Source organism: Salvelinus fontinalis, chromosome 7 (assembly GCF_029448725.1).
Source record: "Salvelinus fontinalis isolate EN_2023a chromosome 7, ASM2944872v1, whole genome shotgun sequence".
Lineage (NCBI taxonomy): Eukaryota > Metazoa > Chordata > Actinopteri > Salmoniformes > Salmonidae > Salvelinus > Salvelinus fontinalis.
In genome coordinates this window covers 32284533-32304728 of record NC_074671.1, presented here as the reverse complement: position 1 = coordinate 32304728, position 20196 = coordinate 32284533, and the positions used below count along the sequence as shown (strand labels likewise).

The 20196-nt window shown below is 43.9% G+C and overlaps 1 protein-coding gene across 1 annotated transcript in view; it reads left to right on the top strand.

The window, feature by feature from the left end:
• Positions 1-379: 379 nt before the first annotated feature.
• Positions 380-20196, top strand: part of LOC129859409 (uracil nucleotide/cysteinyl leukotriene receptor-like) — a 281933-nt gene continuing 262116 nt past the window's right edge. Inside the window, exon 1 of the mRNA XM_055929175.1 lies at positions 380-768. Coding sequence (XP_055785150.1) covers positions 696-768 — 73 coding nt within the window. The 5' untranslated portion in view covers positions 380-695. The remainder of the gene's footprint in view (positions 769-20196) is intronic.

Here is a 20196-nt window from a genome sequence, read left to right as displayed (position 1 = left end):
GTTTGTGCTGCTTGCAGAATACTAGTCAGGACGTCACCTGCACATATCCGTCAACGTCCCCGTTTTAATAGCCTGAAGTAGGCTACATCTTATGTCTACTTTTTCCCCACGTTTGTAGCCTACTTTTGCTATTGTAATACATTTGATGAAGTTTGTCTTTGATCATATTAATGCCTGGTTTGACTTGTGCAACGTTAGCTTTGGCTATTTGATGGCCACATGTTTTTATTTCCTCTGACTCTAAAATAATAACAGCGGTTGTAAACTGTGATGACGTTCTGCAGTCATGTGGATAGCAAAGTTTTGTAATGCACAAAAACATGAGCTTTTCCTCTCAGCCTAGCCGGTGCCTCTCCCACTCTCTTCGCCAATGGACCAGTGCTCCACACACAACTAGCGCGCAGTCATTCAGGTAAGCGCGTTAGTAAGCGGAGTCGGATCACAGGCTGCCTTGACCGCAACTGCTGCAGTATTGGCATCTGCTGCCTGCAACTAGCATAGAGTGAGGAAAAGCGAAATTGAATGACATACAGTCTGAACGATATTTATATTCGATCTGTATGCGCGTCCAACGAGCACGGGCAGCAAGAGACCATATCGTTTGAAGTTGTGGGATACTTTGAAACAAACTGCGACTGAGCGACGGTGTTGGTGCAACCGTGCCCCTGTCTTGACAGGTAGCCAGCCTATCGAACATGTCGGGACATCGGGTGCAGTTCGCGGACCAGCTTCCTACCACTGACCGCAAAGCCAGCCCTAAATTACACAGTAAGCGCTTCTCTTGTTACTCTTGTTTGCTTCTTGGTTTTCTGCTTTCAAGTTTCGAGCCTGTGTCCACACTGACCTTGGCTTGGAGGAGAAGTCATATATATATATATATATATATATAATTTAAAAAAAAATCTGATATGGCAGTCAATATATTTGGGCAATGATAGGCTTCTAATTATCTTGTTTAAACGTATTTTGATGAACACGGATACTAGGATACGGTTATAGCATACGTTTAAACCGTTACAATATTTTCTGTAGTAGCCACAGCCCCTGCACGGTCATATTTCGGTCATATTTCCCCCATGTGCTTGTTAATTTGGCTAAAAGCTCCCAATCTCCATATTATTTTATACATAAACTGATTTATCTAGCACTTTATTTTCGGATTGTAACATTATCTTCATTTTCCTTTACATATGTTATGTTAAAAATGCATTACAAGTACTTAGACTAATCATGGATTCAAAGTCATTAACTCCATATAATCCAATCAAGGAACATTAAGTATTGCTTACAATTTTATGGGATTGCCATGGGAGTGTGGTTTAGTTGCTGTGTGTTATCTCAAGTAGCATCACCTGTCACAATGCTCATTTCTCACCTGGAGTCAATGATCGGGCCACTGACAGTGATAGGGGCCACTGATGCCTGATGCCCTATGGCATTAAGCCCGGCAGGGTGACTGCTCTCTGGGATGTTACGGTCATCAAGGCTCGCTAGACCACATCAGGCTCACTGCCAAGCCATAGACATCCTCAGAATATGGATGTCGGGGACCAGGGCTGTTATGTATCTAGCGTCTCATACCGGTGTTGATTTAGCTGATGTAGGATCAGTTTAGCCTTTTTAAACACAAGTAATGAAATTACATGGACGGGGGAACCGGATCCTAGATCAGCACTCAAACTCTGAGACGTTTTATGAATACGGCCCCTGAGCTTTATGTTTTGTCAAAGTGACCCTAGTAATGCCACTCCCTAATTGCTGTGGATACCTGAATTGCAGAAGCATACAGGATATGGATGTCGGTCTCTCCTCGCTGTCCCAGCTTGTACCAGAAAAGTGCTCTCACTTCCTATTGTAATGCTGAGAGAATGCAAGTTAACTTCAGGTTAAAACTTGTAGTGGGCGACATAGACCAAGTGGGAAATTGTTGTGCAATAGCAGAAACTCTGGAACAAATGTTACATTTTGGTTTCTTTGGGGAGATGTAGCATTCTGTCCTTGGAGTTGATCTCTGTTTCCTTTTGTCCTTTTCATGCCCATGAAGAGAATAGAAAGTGCAGTCTCTTTTATTCTTCTCTATAGCTAGGTTTGCTTCCAATTGGCAACAGATTTTCTTGCAAATATTCTACGAAAATCTGCAAAATGTCCCACCAGTGGTGTATTTCCACCTAACTGACCCGCTGTGGATAAAAATCAGTGCGTGAGGATGTAGTGTACACAATCTACTTTTTTGCGTAAGTTTTCATCTACCAAATAAAATTCTACAGTTCAATGTGTTTCCATCGCATATTCAGCTCTATTGATTTGTCACAAAAACTGTTGTGTTATATAGAAAATGTGCCTACTCTGGTCTTAGAACGTTCGCTCTCGCCAACAGCTCGCCGATACAGTGCTGGTAGGCTGTGCAGGTAGGCTAGTCTACATGATGAGATTATTATAAGAGCGAGAATACTTGTATTTCTCAAAAGGCAGTCAAGCATCGATCATCATGTCACCAGAATAAGACCCTCAATGTTTATTGGATAGGCGCATTAAGCTCATCACTGTGCACTTTCACCACCCTGTGAAGTTCATCATCATTTATTTCATCTGTAGCCTAATAAACTGCATGCTTTCAGTCCAGGTGAGTCCAGTGAGCGCCAATGCGCGTAATGATGGTGACAGGTGTGCGTAATGAAGGGCAGCCTGGCGCCCTTGAGCACCAGAGATGGAGAGCTGGAGCAGGCATGACAGTATGTGGATAGAATATGTAGTATATCTGAAGAATACGTGGCTAGTATAGTATATGTGCAGCAATAGTTGAATAGGATGGACTTGACTAGAATACAGTATAAAATGGGTAAAACAGTATGCAACCATTGTGAAAGTGACCAGTGTTCTATGTGCATAAGGCAGTAGGCTCTATGGTGCTGGGATCAGTACCCGGGTGGTAGCCGGCTAGTGACAGTGACAAAGTTCAGGGTAGGATACTAGGTGGAGGCAGGCTAGTGATGGCTATTTAACAGTCTAATGGCATTGAGATGGGGAAAAAATTCTGTCTCTCTGTTCCAGCTTTGATGCACCTGTACTGACCTCGCCTTCTGGATGATAACAGGGTGAACGGGCCATGGCTCGGGTGGCTGAGGTCCTTGATGATCTTCTTGGCCTTCCTGTGACACTGGGTGCTGTAGATGTCCTGACGTGCAGGCAGTGTGCTCCCAGTGATGCGTTGGGCTGACCGCACCACCCTCTGGAGAGCCCTGCGGTTGCAGTCGGTGCGGTTGCCATACCAGGCGGTGATACAGCTTAACAGGATGCTCTCAATTGTGCATCTGTAAAAATTTGTGAGGGTCTTAGGGGCCAAGCCAAATTTCTTCAGCCTCCTGAGGTTGAAGAGGAGCTGTTGAGCCTTCTTCACCACAACGTCTGTGTGGGTGGACCATTTCAGTTTGTCAGTGACGTGTATGCCGAGGAACTTTAAGCTTTCAGCTGCCTCCTGAAGCCCACGATCAACTCCATCATTTTGTTGACGTTGAGGGACAGATTATTTTCCTGGCACCACTCTGCCAAAGTGCCCTCACCTCCTCCCTGTAGCCTGTCTGGTCATTGTTGGTAATCATTTCTACCACTGTTCTGTCATCTGCAAACTTAATGATTGAGTTGGAGGTCGTGCGTCATGGGTGAACAGGGAGAACAGAAGGGGGCTGAGCAGACACCCTTATGGGACCCCTTTGTTGAGGATCAGCGTAGGGGAGGTTGTTGCCTACCTTCACTGCCTGGGTGGCCCGTCAGGAGGTCCAGGATCCAGTTGCTCCGGGCAGGGTTCAGACCTAGGGCCCCGAGTTTAAGGATTACCTTGGAGGGTACTATGGTGTTGAAGGCTGAGCTGTAGTCAATGAACAGCGATCTTACATGGGTATTCTTTTTGTCCAGATGGGATAGAGCAGTGTGCAGTGCGATGGCGATTGCATCATCCGTGGATCTATTGGGGCGGAAGTGTGTTGGGTAAGGTGGAGGTGATATCATCCTTAACTAATCTCTCAATGTACTTCATGATGACAGAAATGAGTGCTACAGGGCAATAGTCATTTAGTTGAGTTACCTTAGCTTTTTTGGGTACAGGAACAGTGGGGGGCATCTTGAAGTAAGTGGGGACAGCAGACTGGGGTAGGGAGAGATTGAATATGTCTGTGAACACTCCAGCCAGCTGGTCTGTGCGTGCTCTGAGGAGATAGCTAGGGATGCTGTCTGGGCCTGGAAATGTGGTTTATGAGAAATATGGCCCGTGAAAGCTACAGAATAACCCATAATGCTCCAGACCTCGTTTCAAATACTATTGGAAGTTGTTCAAATGCTTTGAGCGTTTACTTTAGCCTGCCTGGATTGCCAGATGGGCGGGGTTTACACTGTTTGGACTATTCTATTGGTTTCATTTCACCAGGCAAGTATTTGAAATGATTTCAAGTAGTATTTGAACCCAGGCTGGATCTTCCCCAACTCAGAAGAGAGAGACACATTATGCCTCCAATGCAACAGCACACTGTATACCACCAGCCTAAAGCATGACTAAACCCGAAGCTAGATTAGTAGGAGGTTTGGTATTGCCCCCAACGGGACACGAGCCAAACACAGATGAGAATGGCCGGGTCACTCTATTCTATACTCATACAGTTAATGCCTCCAGATACATCTTACTTTAGGTAGCAGTTGTCCTTGCAGTATGTAGACACCATGCTCTCTCCATCTTTCCTGTGCACTCCTGATGTCATTTCTAGATAGACGCAGTGTGCGCGTACAGGGGCTTGACGATCACTGTGTGCTCTCTCTGTCTTGTCGAGGTGACGCTCACCTTGAACCACTTCTTTCTCCAGCGGTACCTCAGCCCCACTGTGCACCACAACGCCACACAGTCACCGAGGACACGTGGTTAGAAACGGACACTGTTTCTCTAGTCAAACGCGCAGCGGCCCATGTTCATAAAGCGTCTCAGAGGAGGAGCGCTGATTTTTAGGATCAGTTTAGCACTTTTAGATCATAATTCATAAGGTTACATTGACAGGGGGGACCTGATCCTAGATCAGCACTCAAACTCTGAGATACTTTATGAAACTGCTTTTATGAATACGGGCCAGTGTGTTTTTATTATGGTGAATGCAATGAGGGGATGATGACGTGTATTGATGCTCATTGCTTGTGAGGCATATGATAGTCGCAGCTGTTTCTCTCATCTCTCTGGTCACTGCTGCAGTGCGTGCACCCACTCTGGGACATCATAATGATGAGAGAAATGCTGAGCCCATCTCCACGGCGACAGGGTGATCGACAGGCCACGTGAGCGCTAATCATGTTCCCAGACACTTCCACCAAAATGCACGAAGAGTCTGCTGCGCCAACGTGCCAAACTTGAAACTTTCGGGGTATAGGCATTGGCTTAGTCTGCCAACCAATCAGCTCCCAGAACACCTTCTCCCTCAACCTCTCCCATATGTAATTTGTGCCTGCCTGGGTCCTGCCTCCATTTGGACCCACGCCTCGCAGTCGTGAGATTCACTCAAATTCAATTATGCCAAATCCTTTACTCAGTAAGATCACTCCCATAGAACTCTATGGGCACTCCCACAAAGGCCAACTTTAAATTGTTGATATCCCAAGCTTATATGCACTGTGCGCAATAGCCTGCGGACGATGTTACGTGAGGGCAGACAATGGAAGTCTGCCAGTCTCTGCAAATCCCCTCCAGAGAATAGGCTGCTACACACAGCCCTGTCAGGACATTGAACTTTGTGTGTGTGTGTGTGTGTGTGTGTGTGTGTGTGTGTGTGTGTGTGTGTGTGTGTGTGTGTGTGTGTGTGTGCATGCGTGTCAGCCGTAGAGGACGATACCTACTACTTTTGGCACACGTATCAGTTTTCGCGCATGGGTATTCCTGTCCCGGATGATGTGTGTGTGTGTGTGTGTGTGTGTGTGTGTGTGTGTCATGTGTGGCAAGAGAGAGGGACATGCACTGGGGCAGAGCCAGGGTTGAAAAGTGCTGAGGAGGTTGTGTGTAGGGCAGGGCTCAGATTGTATGCAGAATGGCTTGGGAGGGAAACACAAAATGGCCTCTTCAGCAGCAGTCCCCCATCCTGTGGTCCAGAACCAGGTGACAGGAGTGTTAGGTTTCCCTCCCAAACATCCATCAATCCCTCTTTCTCACTCTTCTCTCCCTCTCTCTCTCTCTCTCCTCTCTCTCTCTCTCCCTGGATTAAAAGGCAGCTGCTGGGTTCAGCGTCCAGGGCAGGCCCGTCTCTCTGGGATACCACAGGGCTGAGTGCTGAATCTCATCTAATTTCACCAGATGCATACAGGAGGATCAGGTTGCTTATGTAGACAAGAAGCAAATGGCACCTGGATCATAGCAGGACCCCAAAATTAATCCATGACTTTAATCCAGTTCTAAACTGATATGTTGACTAATGACGCTGGAATGACTGAAAGTCATTATTAACTGAACTGACAAAACAAAACTTTGTAAGGGATAATGGAGAGGAAAGTCCTATATTGGAATTGGAAAGCCTCATGCTATCCCAAGTTTCTCCAGAAATCCTGCTTGGCAGATTCCCAGATTACCTGTTTTTTTCCTTCCTGATTCCAGAATATTTTTTGGAAAACCTGGGAATTTTGGGAAAGTTAACAAACTCTAGCAATGGCGAACACATTTCTGATTTATAGGGGTTAGTCAGAAAGTGTTTGTTTTGAACCGCTATAGAACGACAGTGAGGGCCGAGGAGGGGCATGACCGAAACAGGGCTCTGTCGCCAGGAGATAGTGTGGGCTAGGGCGGCGGTGTTGGTTTACTCATATGATATTCTCCTTGTGGTGAGGTCAAACACACACACACACACACACACACACACACACACACACACACACACACACACACACACACACACACACACACACACACACACACACACACACATTCTATATTTGTGATTCATTTGCGGACTGTCAGGTCAAATCCCTTTTCATTTGTCACGATGTCTAGTGTTAGCATTAGCATGCTATCTTAATGATGCCTCTTCTCAAGGGAGTTGATAAGTGCAGCGCTGGAATGAGAATCACACAGGGCTGATGTACACATGTACAGGAACGCGGACGATATCTATGACAATGTCAGAGTAGCCGGCGGGAAGGTACTTTTCTCCACACAACTCACGGGTGTGAAAGTTATGGTACAATATGATATTTTTAATATGCGGCGACCACACAGAGATCCCCACCAGGTGTTTCTTCTCTAAACATTTACGTCCATTAAACTCAACTAGGGCTAGTTACAGCAGCCAAGTCTCTTTCTCCTAGTGGTGCGATGGGATGTGTGAAATACCCTGACTTCATCAGCCGGCTGTCTGTCCGCCTTTCTTTTCGTCTGCCTGTGTGTGTCTGTCGATCTGTCTGTCTGCTTGCCGTCCGCCCGCCCGTCCGTCCGTTCATCCCTCCGCCGGTCTGAGGAGGAGACTGATCACTCTTCCGTCCCTGCTAGAAATAGCCCCTCCAAAGACGCTAATCAGCTGTTGTCACGTTGGATTTTCAAGCCAGTCACTTAAGTTACTGTGTCTGAAACAATACGACTTCAAGAGCAGTCCATGGCCTCACCCTCAGAGTAACAGTAACACATGCTCATGTTTTGTTAACTTTAACTGGGGGAGACGGCTTTCAGATTTATTCGTTGAAAAAGATGTTCCGAAACAACTGCCGCAGACCGATGCACTGTTTTTCCACTTGTTGAAGTTTTAATTAAACCACACGCTGTGCACGCTTTGAAGCCTTCGGCATAACAGAATATATTTAATTTAGCTGTTCATTTGGCTGGAGGTTAAAAGGTGACAGCGGTACCAATAAAGAAGAAACATTTCCAGCGGGACCCTATTCCCCACATAGTGCACCAGGGTCCATAGGGCTCTGTGTAGTGCCCTATGTAGGAAATAGGGTGTCATTTGGGACGCAAACAGGGTTCCTGAAAACGCCCACCTTAAGGGTTTCTGAGAAAATCAATGGTTCCGCATTCATTCTCTCCTGGTCTATCGCATTTCTCTTCCCCGTGTTTCTGCTGACCTCTCCATATCTCCTCTCTGCATCCTGATTTACTGAGATCAGCCTCTTCAGTGACCCCCTCTAAGAAAGGAGATCTATTCTCCCAGGCCTCGCCTTTTACTGGCCGCGCGGCAAATGCACTCTTGTGCCGCCTGACATTTTCATTCCAATTTGAAGTATTAAGGACAGACTAAACGTTCAGGCCGTGCTTAGGAAATGATGCCTGAAGGAGAGTGCTTGAAACACACACACCAAGTGCCTTCAGAAAGTATTCATACCTCTTGACTTATTCCACATGTTGTTGTGTTACAGCTTGACAAAGGGGAAACATGTTTGACATTTTTGCAAATCTATTGAAAATTAAACAAAGAAATATCTAATTTACATACAGTATGTATTCACACCCCTTTGCTATGACACTTCAAATTGAGCTCAGTTGCATCCAATTTCCTTTAATCATCCTTGAGGTGTCACTACAACTTGATTGGAGTCCACATGTGGCCAATTCAATTGTTTGGACATGATTTAGAAAGAAACTAAACTGTCTATATAAGGTCCCACAGTTGATAGTGCATGTCAGAGCAGAAACTATACCATGAAGTCCAAGAAACTGTCCATAGATCACCGAGATAGAATTGTGATGAGGCATATATCTGGGGAAGGGAATAAAACAATTTCTAGAGTGTTGAAAGTTTCCAAGAGCAGAGTGATCTCCATCATTGGGAAACTGAAAAAATATGGAACTACCCAGACTAGAGCTGGCCGTCCGACCAAACTGATCAAGCGGGCAAGAAGGACCTTGGTCAGGGCGGTGACCAAGAACCCATTGACCACTCTGACAGAACTACAGAGTTCTTTGGCTGATATGGGAGAACCTGCCAGAAGGACAGTCTCTACAGCAATTCAGCAATCTGGGCTTTATGGTAGTTGCCAGATGGAAGCCACTCCTGAGAAAAAGGCTCATGACGGCACACCTTGAGTTTACAAAAAGCATGTGAAAGACTCTGAGAGCATAAGGCAAAAATAGTCTGTAGTCTGATGAGACAGAAATGTAACCATTTTGCTAAGCGCTATGTCTGAAAAAACCCAGGCACAGCTCATCACCCGTCTAAAACCATCTCTACCGTGAAGCATAGTGGTGCCAGCATCATGTTATGGGGATGCTTTTCAGCGGCAGAGAACGGGAGACTAGTAATGATAGAGGGAACAATGAATGGAGCCAAATACCGGCAAATCCTTGATGAGAACCTGCTTCAGAGTGCAAACGACTTTAGACTTGGGCGAATATTTGCGTTCAAACAGGACAATGACCCCAAGCATACAGCCAAGCAATGCTGGAATGGCCTCAGAATAATGGCTTCAGAACAAGAAAGTCCTTGAGTGGCCCAGCCAAAGTCCAGACTTGAATCACATAAAAAATCTGTGGAAAGACTTGAAGATTGCTGTTCATGGCAGCTCCCAATCTAACTTCCCCAAATCCATATGTGCAAAGCTCATACAGACATACCCAAGACGACTCAAAGCTGTAATCACGCCAAAGGTAATTCTACAAAGTATTAACTCAGTGTTTTGAATACTTATGTAAATTAGATATTTCTGCATTTTAATTTCAAGAAATGTTCTACAATTTCTAAAAACATGTTTCCACTTTGTCATTATGGGGTATCGTGTGTAGATGGATGAGAGAAACAATCTATGTAATCAATTTTGAATTCAGGCTGTAACAAGAAAATGTGGAAGAAGTCAAGGGGTATGCATACTTTCTGAAGGCACTGTATACATGCATCAAGGCAGGCATGCACATACACACACACAGCATGGACACACACACACCAACCAACATTACAGCTTCTTTGATGTGAGCCACCAATAACCACTAGTAACAAGAGAGGCTTATAGCCACTCAAGGGTGAACGTTAAGTCAGTGTGTGTGACAAAATAAAAATACAAGGAGCTATGGGAATTGGAACAAAGCAATGGGAATGTGGAAAGTTATGCAATGTGTTGGAGGAGACTGCAATGTGTTGGAGAAGACTTGGTATTTTCATGCTTGGATGATCTAGAGCAGGGGTGTCAAAGTCAAATGGACGGAGGGCCAAATAAAAAATTTAGCTACAAGCCGAGGGCCGGACTGTTCGAATGTTCATTGAAAATTTTTTAAATGACGCATATAGTCTAGTGAACCTAATTGAACCTACTGAAAACCTAACAAATATATTCCAATATGATCAGATAAATAAAGCAATATTTTCTCATGGCTCTGTCAGTAATCTTTAATTTTCAACAGACACAAAAGACAAATTTCCTTTATATAAAAATCCCCATAACATGAACATTAAATGAAAGAAACCGGTATTCAAGGCACCATCAGTAGCCTATATTTTCTATTTTAGCAAAAGTGGGCTAAATTTACTTCAAAGAAAAAAACAATAATAGCAATTTTCTATCATCCACTCAACTGAAATATTTTTAAAATATAATTGGATTGAAATACAATAAAATAAAGTGCAAAAATCTATTAATCAAAAACAACACTTTGTTTAAGGAGAAGTAACATGCAGTGAAAACAAATATTAAACTTTAACTTTTAAACTTGAACTGAGTAAAAACTCTAAATATGTGATTGCACAGTAATGTTCACTTGTTTGAGGTTGAGGGTGATACTTGGTGGTGTCCCATCTTTTCCACAAGTTCATCAATGTTCGGGGTAAGGCTCTGAGCTGAGGAAATCCTCAGAATTGAGTGGAGGTGTTCAGCAGTAAGTCGACTTCTGTGTGATGTTTTGTTCAGGTTCATCAAAGAAAACAGTTGTTCACACAGGTATGTGCTGCCAAACATAGACAACGTTTGAGCAGCCTGGATGCGCAGCTGGGGCATTGTGTCGGGGAGGAAACGGGCGAACTCCGCAGCACCCACTGCCGCATATTTTGCCCTCAGTGCATCATTGCATTGGAGGTCAATCAACTCCATTTGGAGGTTTGGTGGTGAGCTTTCCACGTCAACAGCAAATGGGTTACCGAGCAGTTCCAACCTGCTTTTTTGTGCTTCAAAGTCAGCAAATCGGCGTCGAAAGTCAGCGGCAAGCATACCTATTTTATCAGCCAACTGTGCGCTCGGGAATGCACTGGTAGAGAGCTTCTCTTTCATGGTCTGGCAGCTGGGAAAGTGGCTCAAATTTTCTTTCCGCATCTGCGTCTCCCACAGAGTCAGTTTGGTTTTAAATGCCTTCACTGTACTGTACATATCAGAGATGACATGATCCCGACCCTGCAGCTGCAAGTTCATTGCATTCAGATGACTCGTAATGTCACACAGAAAAGCCATTTCACACAGAAACATTTCGTCTCGGAGTTGTGTTGTGTCTTTCCCTTTGCTGTCCAAGAACAGACAAATCTCCTCACGAAGCTCGAAACATCTTTGAAGCACCTTTCCCTGGCTTAGCCATCGCACCTCTGTGTGATAAGGCAAATCACCATGCTCCGTTTCTAACTCCGTCAGAAATGCCTTGAACTGGCGGTGATTCAAACCTTTGGCTCTGATAAAGTTAACTGTGCGCGTGATGATGCTCATTACATGCTCCATTTTCAAGGCTTTACCGCACAACGCTTCCTGGTGTATGATACAATGATAAGCTGTCAGCTCACCTGTCGCGTTTTCCTCTTGCATCTTTTCCCGTATCTTCGCCACCAGTCCGCTCCTGTGTCCACACATCGCAGGTGCTCCGTCGGTTGTCAAACCCACAAGTTTTTCCCAAGGCAGCTCCATCTCATTTACACATCTTGACACCTCTTCATACAAATCATGCCCCGTAGTTGTGCCATGCATAGGACGTAAAGCCAAAAACTCCTCTGTCACGCTTAGGCTGGAGTCCACTCCGCGGATGAAAATTGACAACTGGGCAATGTCAGAAATGTCGGTGCTCTCATCCACAGCCAAGGAATATGCAATGAAATCTTTTCCCTTTTTCACAAGCTGCTCTTTTAGATTGATGGACAACTGGTCTACTCTCTCGGCAATGGTGTTTCTGCTCAGACTCACATTTAAAAAGAGTTGCCTTTTTTCTGGGCAAACTTCGTCACAAACTTTAATCATGCAGTTTTTGATGAAATCCCCCTCCGTAAATGGCCGGGCTGATTTAGCGATCTCTTCTGCCAAAATAAAACTGGCCTTGACAGCAGCCTGGCCTTGTGATTTGGCTTTTTTGAACAGAGCCTGTCGAGATTTGAGGCCTCGTTTTAATTCCTCTGCCTTTTGTAGCCTTTGTTCCATGTCCATATTCTTGTTTTTGTCCGCGTGTTTCGTTTCATAATGTCGTCTCAGATTATACTCTTTCAGTACCGCCACACTTTCTCCACACAGAAGACACACAGGTTTTCCAGCTACCTCCGTGAACATATACTCCGACTCCCACCTTGTTTGAAACCCCCGGTTCTCAGTGTCCACCTTCCGTTTTGCCATTTTTGATGGGTATCTGAAAGTTAATTTTACTGTGATGCTGACGACTGCTGTGCCAATAAATATTGAAATGAAGCAGCCTACTGCTCGGTGCGTCACCGTTGCATTGTGGGAAATGTAGTATTGGTGCGTGTAAAAGATCTGCGGGCTGCCGGCTTGCTGCGGTCTGCGGGCCGGTTCTAATAATAAATCAAGATCATCCCAGGGGCCGTAAAAAACCTTCTCGCGGGCCGGATGTGGCCCGCGGGCCTTGACTCTGACATATGTGATCTAGAGGTTTGGTATATCAGGTGGGAATGTCTGGTGGATCAGGGGGTGTTCCCTCTAGGAAACGCCAATCATGTCTGGAGGAATCTGATTGGATCTTTGAAACACCACTCATGTCGTCTGAATTTGATTGGATTAGACTGCTTTGCGTGTCTGATGAATTCTCCATCCGCACTCTCCTGTGTACTCCAGTCTCTCCACTGCTGTGTTGTGGGACAGTGGTGGAATGTGGTGGAAAGGAACCAGATGTTTCTTTGGCTCTCTTTGCTCCAGTTTTTTCAGTGTCTCCCCCTGTTGTATTGTTTCTTAACACAGAAGAAACCGTAATGGTTTCTCAGGTCAGCACAAGGGCCCATATTCTCAGTGTCTCAGATTAGGAGTGCTGATCTAGGATCAGGTCTTCCCTGCCCCAGGTATCAAGTCAACCCTCATACTCGTGAGACACTTGATACATGCGACCCCTGGTTTGTTTACTTCGAGTTTATGAGGTCACGACATGCTTTGACCTTCATCGGCATCAAATGCACAAATGAAGAAGCAGATTGAGGTCTTGGAAGTAATGCTGGCCATTTGCTTGGAAAACAGATGACACATGTATCAGTCAACACTGGGCACTTAATGACTCCTACTGGCTTGTTTTGCTAACACACAGTGCCCCTAGACACAACAACCGTTTCACAGCTCAGTTTAGCCTGTGGATACAACTGTTGAGTAAACAAACATCTTCCCCATCATTGTAGTGATTAGAGAACTTCATCTAAACTGCTTCGCTGTAAAACAGCATGAAGAGCGAGACTCTGTCCCAAATGGCACCCTATTCCCTATATAGTGCACTGCTTTCTGACCAGGGCCTATGTGCTATTTGGGCCGGACACACTGACTCCCATGGAGGTCTCAATTGGCCACCCAATTTGTTGTGTTCCTTCCCCTTTTGAGCTGTGTTTTTGAAAATGTCCCCTTTGCTCTTTCTGGCGATGTTAATGGGGATCTGCCTTATTGGGGGCTACTCTATGAGGTACTATGTGTATCCTATTAACATTCTCTGTGTGTCGGCCCAAACCTCTAGTTATCCATGATATGCCAGTCCTAATGATGACACTGTTTTTTGAGGGTGCTCTGGGAATGTACATTTCTGGCACGGATGAGTGTGAGTCAAATAGCCTTCCCTTTTGAAGTTTCAGGCGAGGTCATGTTCAAAGGAGCATTTCAAATAGGTTATAGAATGAAATGGGACTGTGTATGTGTGTATGGGGTCATGAACAAACTGGCTCTACCTAATAGGTGTTATCTATCCCTATCCCTACTATATATGCCCATATTGACTCTAATAAACCTGTTATTCACCCAATTTAATTTGGATGAGTGTTCAAATTAATCAGATGATCCGGATCACTGGTGGAGAGGCAGACGATGTCAACACAGCATTTCTGTCTCTCTCTCTCACACACACACACACACACACACACACACACACACACACACACACACACACACACACACACACACACACACACACACACACACACACACACACACACACACACACACACACAGTGTATTGTTTAGCAACGTTGAACGACATGCCACTCTCCTCATTCAAGAAATGCACCATTACGACCAGTGGGAAAACAATGACATTCAGTAAAAAAAATATATAAAAAAAAAATGTATTTATCCACATGGGGCAATTACTAAAAGGATAGATTAACCTTTTTTAACCAAATCTATATTTTGGATGTTAATTGCATGTTGTAAAAGTGTCCAGACACTTTTTTTTGTTTTGCGATTTCACTTGGTTTTGAGAAACTTACCCCCAAGAGCGATAGACTTCCTCAAGCTTGCAGGGGCACGGATAAAACATGAACAAAGGCTCCAGAAACACCTTTTTGTTGGACTTGAGCAATACTTTTCTGTGTGTGTGCATCAGGGCTGGGCAGTAAACTGTATTTTACTATATACTGGTATTGATGCACGGACTGCTTTGGAGTTTTACTTTACCTTTCATAACGGTATTTAAATGTTTGGTTCGTTAATACAAATGTAATAACTGAGCTGCTAATTTGTTAGCAAGCGCTTTGGGTGGCACATGTACGTTTTTGCCATGAATCTTGCTTGTGAAGCAATGCTAGTGCCTCACAGGCATCAGTAGCCTTTCACCACCCTGTGAAATTCATCATAACTTATTTCATCGGTAGCCTAATAAACTGCATGCTTTCCCGACGAGTCATAGTGGGAGAACCACACAATGTCATCGCGTGACTCCAAGTTTACTTTGATATGATGGTTATTATATCAGTATTTGCACATTAAAAGCATTTCCACCGACATTTCAGCCATAATTCATTTTACGGACACAAAGATTCCACTTTGTCTCTTGTATTTTGTTATGTCGACATTTGGAAAGTTAACCCCAAAAAATTCTGCTCCCATCAGGCCTGTCATGACATTTTTGATCTAACCTGTACTTTACTTGCATGCGTGCGTGCGTGCCCTGCCATAACACTGCTTAGTTAACTATCTAAGATGTGCCGAATAAATTAGCTCCAGCTCAGGGCTCCAGCTTTGCGTTTGGTTTGCTTTTAACTTGCTAGCTAAGTGGATAGCTTGCAAGATCAAGCATATTGATTACCGCAGAGAAAATCAATCCCCTCCTGGTTCAATTTGTTTTGTGCATACATTTTTTATTTTAATTTTACATTTGCGAAGACATAGCTCCCTTGTGTGCACTGCCGGTGATACCGTATACCCCGGTATGATACAGGAACGGTATATCGCCTAAGCCTAGGCTACACGGAGAAGAATAGCTTGAGTCCAACAGAATTGAATATAACGTTGTGCCCCTGCAACTGCAGAATGAGCATGAGGAAGTCTGGTGGAGTAAGCTTCTCAAAACCAAGTGAAATCGCCCCCCCAAAAATATCTGGCACCTTCTGGAACATGCCATTTACATCTAAACTCCAGATATGCTATAAAAAAAGAGGTGAACCTGCCTTAACTTTACTTAACACAAAAAATGACTAAACATTTAACTAAACATTTAAGTAAGGTTGGGAAGCAAACTTTGCTCTGTAGGAATGTGTTTAGGGTGTGTTCTGTTTTATATCTAGCTATCTAGCTATCTAGCTATCTAGCTATCTAGCTATCTAGCTATCTAGCTATCTAGCTATCTAGCTATCTAGCTATCTAGCTATCTAGCTATCTAGCTCTTTGTAGAATCATAGATGGAGAGGAATCCACTCCCAGTCAATAACCACAAGCTGTTCATGTCAGTGTGATTAATTGGAGGTTTGGAGCTGGGATACAAGTGGGTGTGTACTGCAGGAATGGAGACCAATGATTGCTTGGAGTCATTATTACAGTAGTTTGGGGGTGGAGATAGAGAAGGCATTTCAGGAAACTATCTGCTGAGAAGCACATTTGAAAGTTTCTCAGTAGTTTTGAACTTTTAAACTTCCTCCCACCCACACATGCAAACACCCTGTCACTCACCAAGCACTATTTCAATAAATTATTTCCATTCCCGCTGGTTTTTGCATAAACAATAAAAAATGTATTTTTCTGTCAACGAGTACAGGGGGAAAATGAAGCTCAGTATTTGGATTTTGGGTGGCCCTGTCTGTGACTTTCCAGTGCTCTGCAGAGCTGTCACTTGTCTAATCCTGTAAACTCCACAACAGTCCATAAAGTACCGGCATGGCAAGTGGTCTAAGTGAGTACTTTCCGGCCAAGCCTTTGACTCTACCCAATAACCTGACCTGAAGACAAAGAAATGTTATTCACTTTAATAAAGTGGCACTTTATGAAAATCATCCCTCACGATCAGGGCCCTTAGTTTGTCCAGATCAGGAATAACTCTGCGTCCCAAGACCGAATGCTTAACCCGAAGGTGCTGATTTCGAAAGGAATGTCTGTGCTTTGGTTGATGTGGTTAAGTTATTATTACGAATGATTAGAGTTCTGAGAACGGGCGTTTTTTTGATTTCTCACTGTTATCATAACGGGTCATGATGTACTTGAACAACACTTGAAAAGATAACCTGCATTGTTTACAGTCAAAAGCTGGGCAGACAGTGTGGCATTGGGATAAATGTCACTGAACACAGTGCTGAAAAGGGAATGAATTCCATTTTGCCAAGTGAGGTGTGAATGTATTAGGTAAGCAATGTGATACAAGTGTTTGTCACCTAGCATAATGCTGCCTCACTTTCAGCCCAAGCCCAATGTTTGTCAGAACTTGCTAGTTAGGAACCGTTTAACGATGTCTAACAAAGATGGTCATTTATTTATCACCTATGAGAGGCTCAGTATTCACATGTTTGTTCTTGTGCTAAATGACTCTCAGTAATAGTCTGATTATGCAGACTTGGTGTCTGTCCCAAATGGCACCCTATTTCCTATGTAGTGCACTACTTTTGGTCCTATGGGCCCTGGTCAAAACTAGTGCACTACATACGGAACAGGGTGCCATTTGGGACACAGTCTTGTAGCAGTGGGCCTAATGTGTTACAGTAGGCCCACTGCCCACTGGGCCAATCATCTCTGCTGATAGTAGTGGAGCCTCTGTCATCTGAGGTCTGAGAGGGCCTCAGTCAGCACCTGGGGCACCTGTTGGCCCCTGTGCTAAGGACATCTCCTCACAGCCCAGCTCACGACTCACCCTGGGCTCATTATCTCTCTCTCACTCGATCTTTGTCAAGTAGAGGTTATCACTGAATGCTCTTCCTCTGCCACATTTTCGTGAGTTTCTGACCTAAAGTGTCCTGTGTCCACGGGATTATGCCAAGGCTATCCAGAGGTCCCTGTTGATCAGTGAAGATATTGGTGTCAAAGCCTTTGTAGTGACAGATTTCATGAGCCTTTTTTTAGATATGGTTTACATTTTGGAATTCTTTTTTTTTTTTTTTTTTTTTTTCACATACAAATGTTTTGTCAGTGTATTGTTTTTGTCAGCACTGACTGTTGTCTGTAAGGCGTTCTCGGTCAGCAGTCTCCTATTTTATTTGTTTTCTCACACCAGTGTGGATGCCGTTATTGTTTAATGGCCTATTGTTTGGTTCTTAACCACAGACTGAGTGACTTGGCTTGACTTGCCTCTCCTCAGACGGAGAAAATGATTGCCAGATTGAAGAAGGTCTCTGTGTTTTCACTTTGGAGGTTTTGAGCTCTGTTTTTGGGGGTCAAGTCTCTACACTGCCAAGAGATGGAGTTATCATCTCTGTGTGTGTGTGTGTGTTTTACCTGCATACCGCAGCTCCTGCAAAGCAGGAAAACATTTTTTGACAGTTAATTGATTATAAAGTATGAGGGGATATCAGTGAACAAATGCTGTAGTCAAGGCTACGACAGCACCAGCACAATGAGTGGAGCTTACTCAGGTGTTCAAAAGCTCATATCAGACCGAGAGCCTGATCCTTCTCAGGTAGTTCTTTATGAACTTTAGTGTAGAAACTGATCTCTCCACAGAAGTGACAGTTACAAGGATGGTAAAAACAGCTTGATTGATGTGGCAACATCAAGCAAACTGGGCAGAAAGGAGGCGTGCTTCAAATACAGCAGTTCTGCAACACCTTTAATTGAGCCTCTCATTCTCCTTAATTGCCGGCCTCAACACATTACGGAAAGAGATGAACTGTGTAGGAAGCTCTGGGGACAGGTCGTCTGGATACTGGACAGCCAATAAATTGTCAGATGCAAAGAGTTCTTGTCCGCTAAAGCTATGTTGCGATTTCGTTCATACTGGTGAAGCGGCATTTGAGTTGTGTGGTTGCAATAGCAACAGTCCCTTATCTCTGGTACAGTATATCTTGGCATGCGTCATGCAAGATTAAGTTTAAATTGTGTGCAGTGCAATGGACAAATAATGCACAATGTCTCAGGAAAGACTGTCTGGTCTGGCAAAAATACTCAGTATAGGAAACAGTCGGGCCCGCAACCTGGACCTACAGGCCGTGGTGAAAACATTTGCACACAAAAAAGGAGGACTTCAGGACACCAAACGAGTTTCTCAAGTTGGATTTAATTTAATTTACCTTGAATATTGCAGCCCATTTGTGTAGGCTATTAGCCAGACAAAATCCGCTGAGTTCAACAAATAGTGGCTGAATTTATCCTCAAGCTGACTAGTTGTTTCCTCATTGTTGGGCTTTTTGATGTGTACTTTTTACACAAAGTGTATAAATAGCAGCTAAATTCGGTATCTAGCTAAAGATAGTGCACTGCATCGTGAAACAATCCCTAGTAAACAAATGTTTTTAGGGTGGACTGACTATTATTTGGCATTAATAGTCTGGTTTTACACACAACTTTCTATCCAAGCTGGGAGAGAGCGCAAAGATGGCTCATGTCATGAAGGTTCAGGTAACCTATACAGGGAAGTTATGTATATAAAAAAATAAAATACAAATTGGTAGCTGTTTAGTATGCTGTTGGATAAAACATTTATTTTACAATCTGCAATTTTGGAATTTCCAACTATAATTACTGAACAAGTAATTACATTATTGCCAGCAGTCTAAAAATGACAGCATTACGACACCGTGTATGCCTTTGTGAAATGTTAGGCTTAACCTGAGAAGATGACGACCAAATAGGCCTACCAATAAACTTTTATCCATTAGCTGAAGCAAAGCTAGGATTTCTTTGGTGCCAGGGCATGTATATCTTCGATTCGATAAGCATGCAGCCGCATAGACATGTCGCAATTTCAGCACCATGGACAGCAATCGGTAGTCTATACTTCAAAATATATACTGAACAAAAATATACACCCAACAAATTGTGCACACATTTGTTTACATGTCTGTTAGTGAGCATTTCTCCTTTGCAAAGATAATCCATCCACCTGACAGGTGTGGCATATCAAGAAACTGATTAAACAGCATAAACCCAGGGACGTCGTTTTAGAGAATTTGGCAGTAAGTCAAACCGGCCTCACAACTACAGACCACGTGTCACCACGCCAGCCCAGGACCTCCACATCCGGGATTGTCTGAGACCTGTCACCCGGACAGCTGATGAAAATGTAGGAGTATTTCTGTCTGTAATAAAAAAAAAAAACATTTTGATTGGCTGGGCCTGGCACCCCAGTGGGTGGGCCTATGCCCTCTCAGGCCCACCCATGGCTGCGACCCTGCCCAGTCATGTGAAATCCATATATTAGGGCCTAACACATTTATTTCAATTGACTGATTTTCTTATATGAACTGTAACTCAGTAAAATCATTGAAATTATTGCATGTTGAGTGTGTATTTTTTTGTTCAGTATAATTCTGGGTGTCTTCCTGTTCATATCTCCTAGTTCCGTTCAAATGTAGTTTAATTATGTGAGTCAGTGGGTTGATGCCCTCAGGTCTGGTACATTCTCTGTTACTCACTTATTGCTCATAGCAGGAATACAGAAACAAAGATACAATGTCCCTGCCC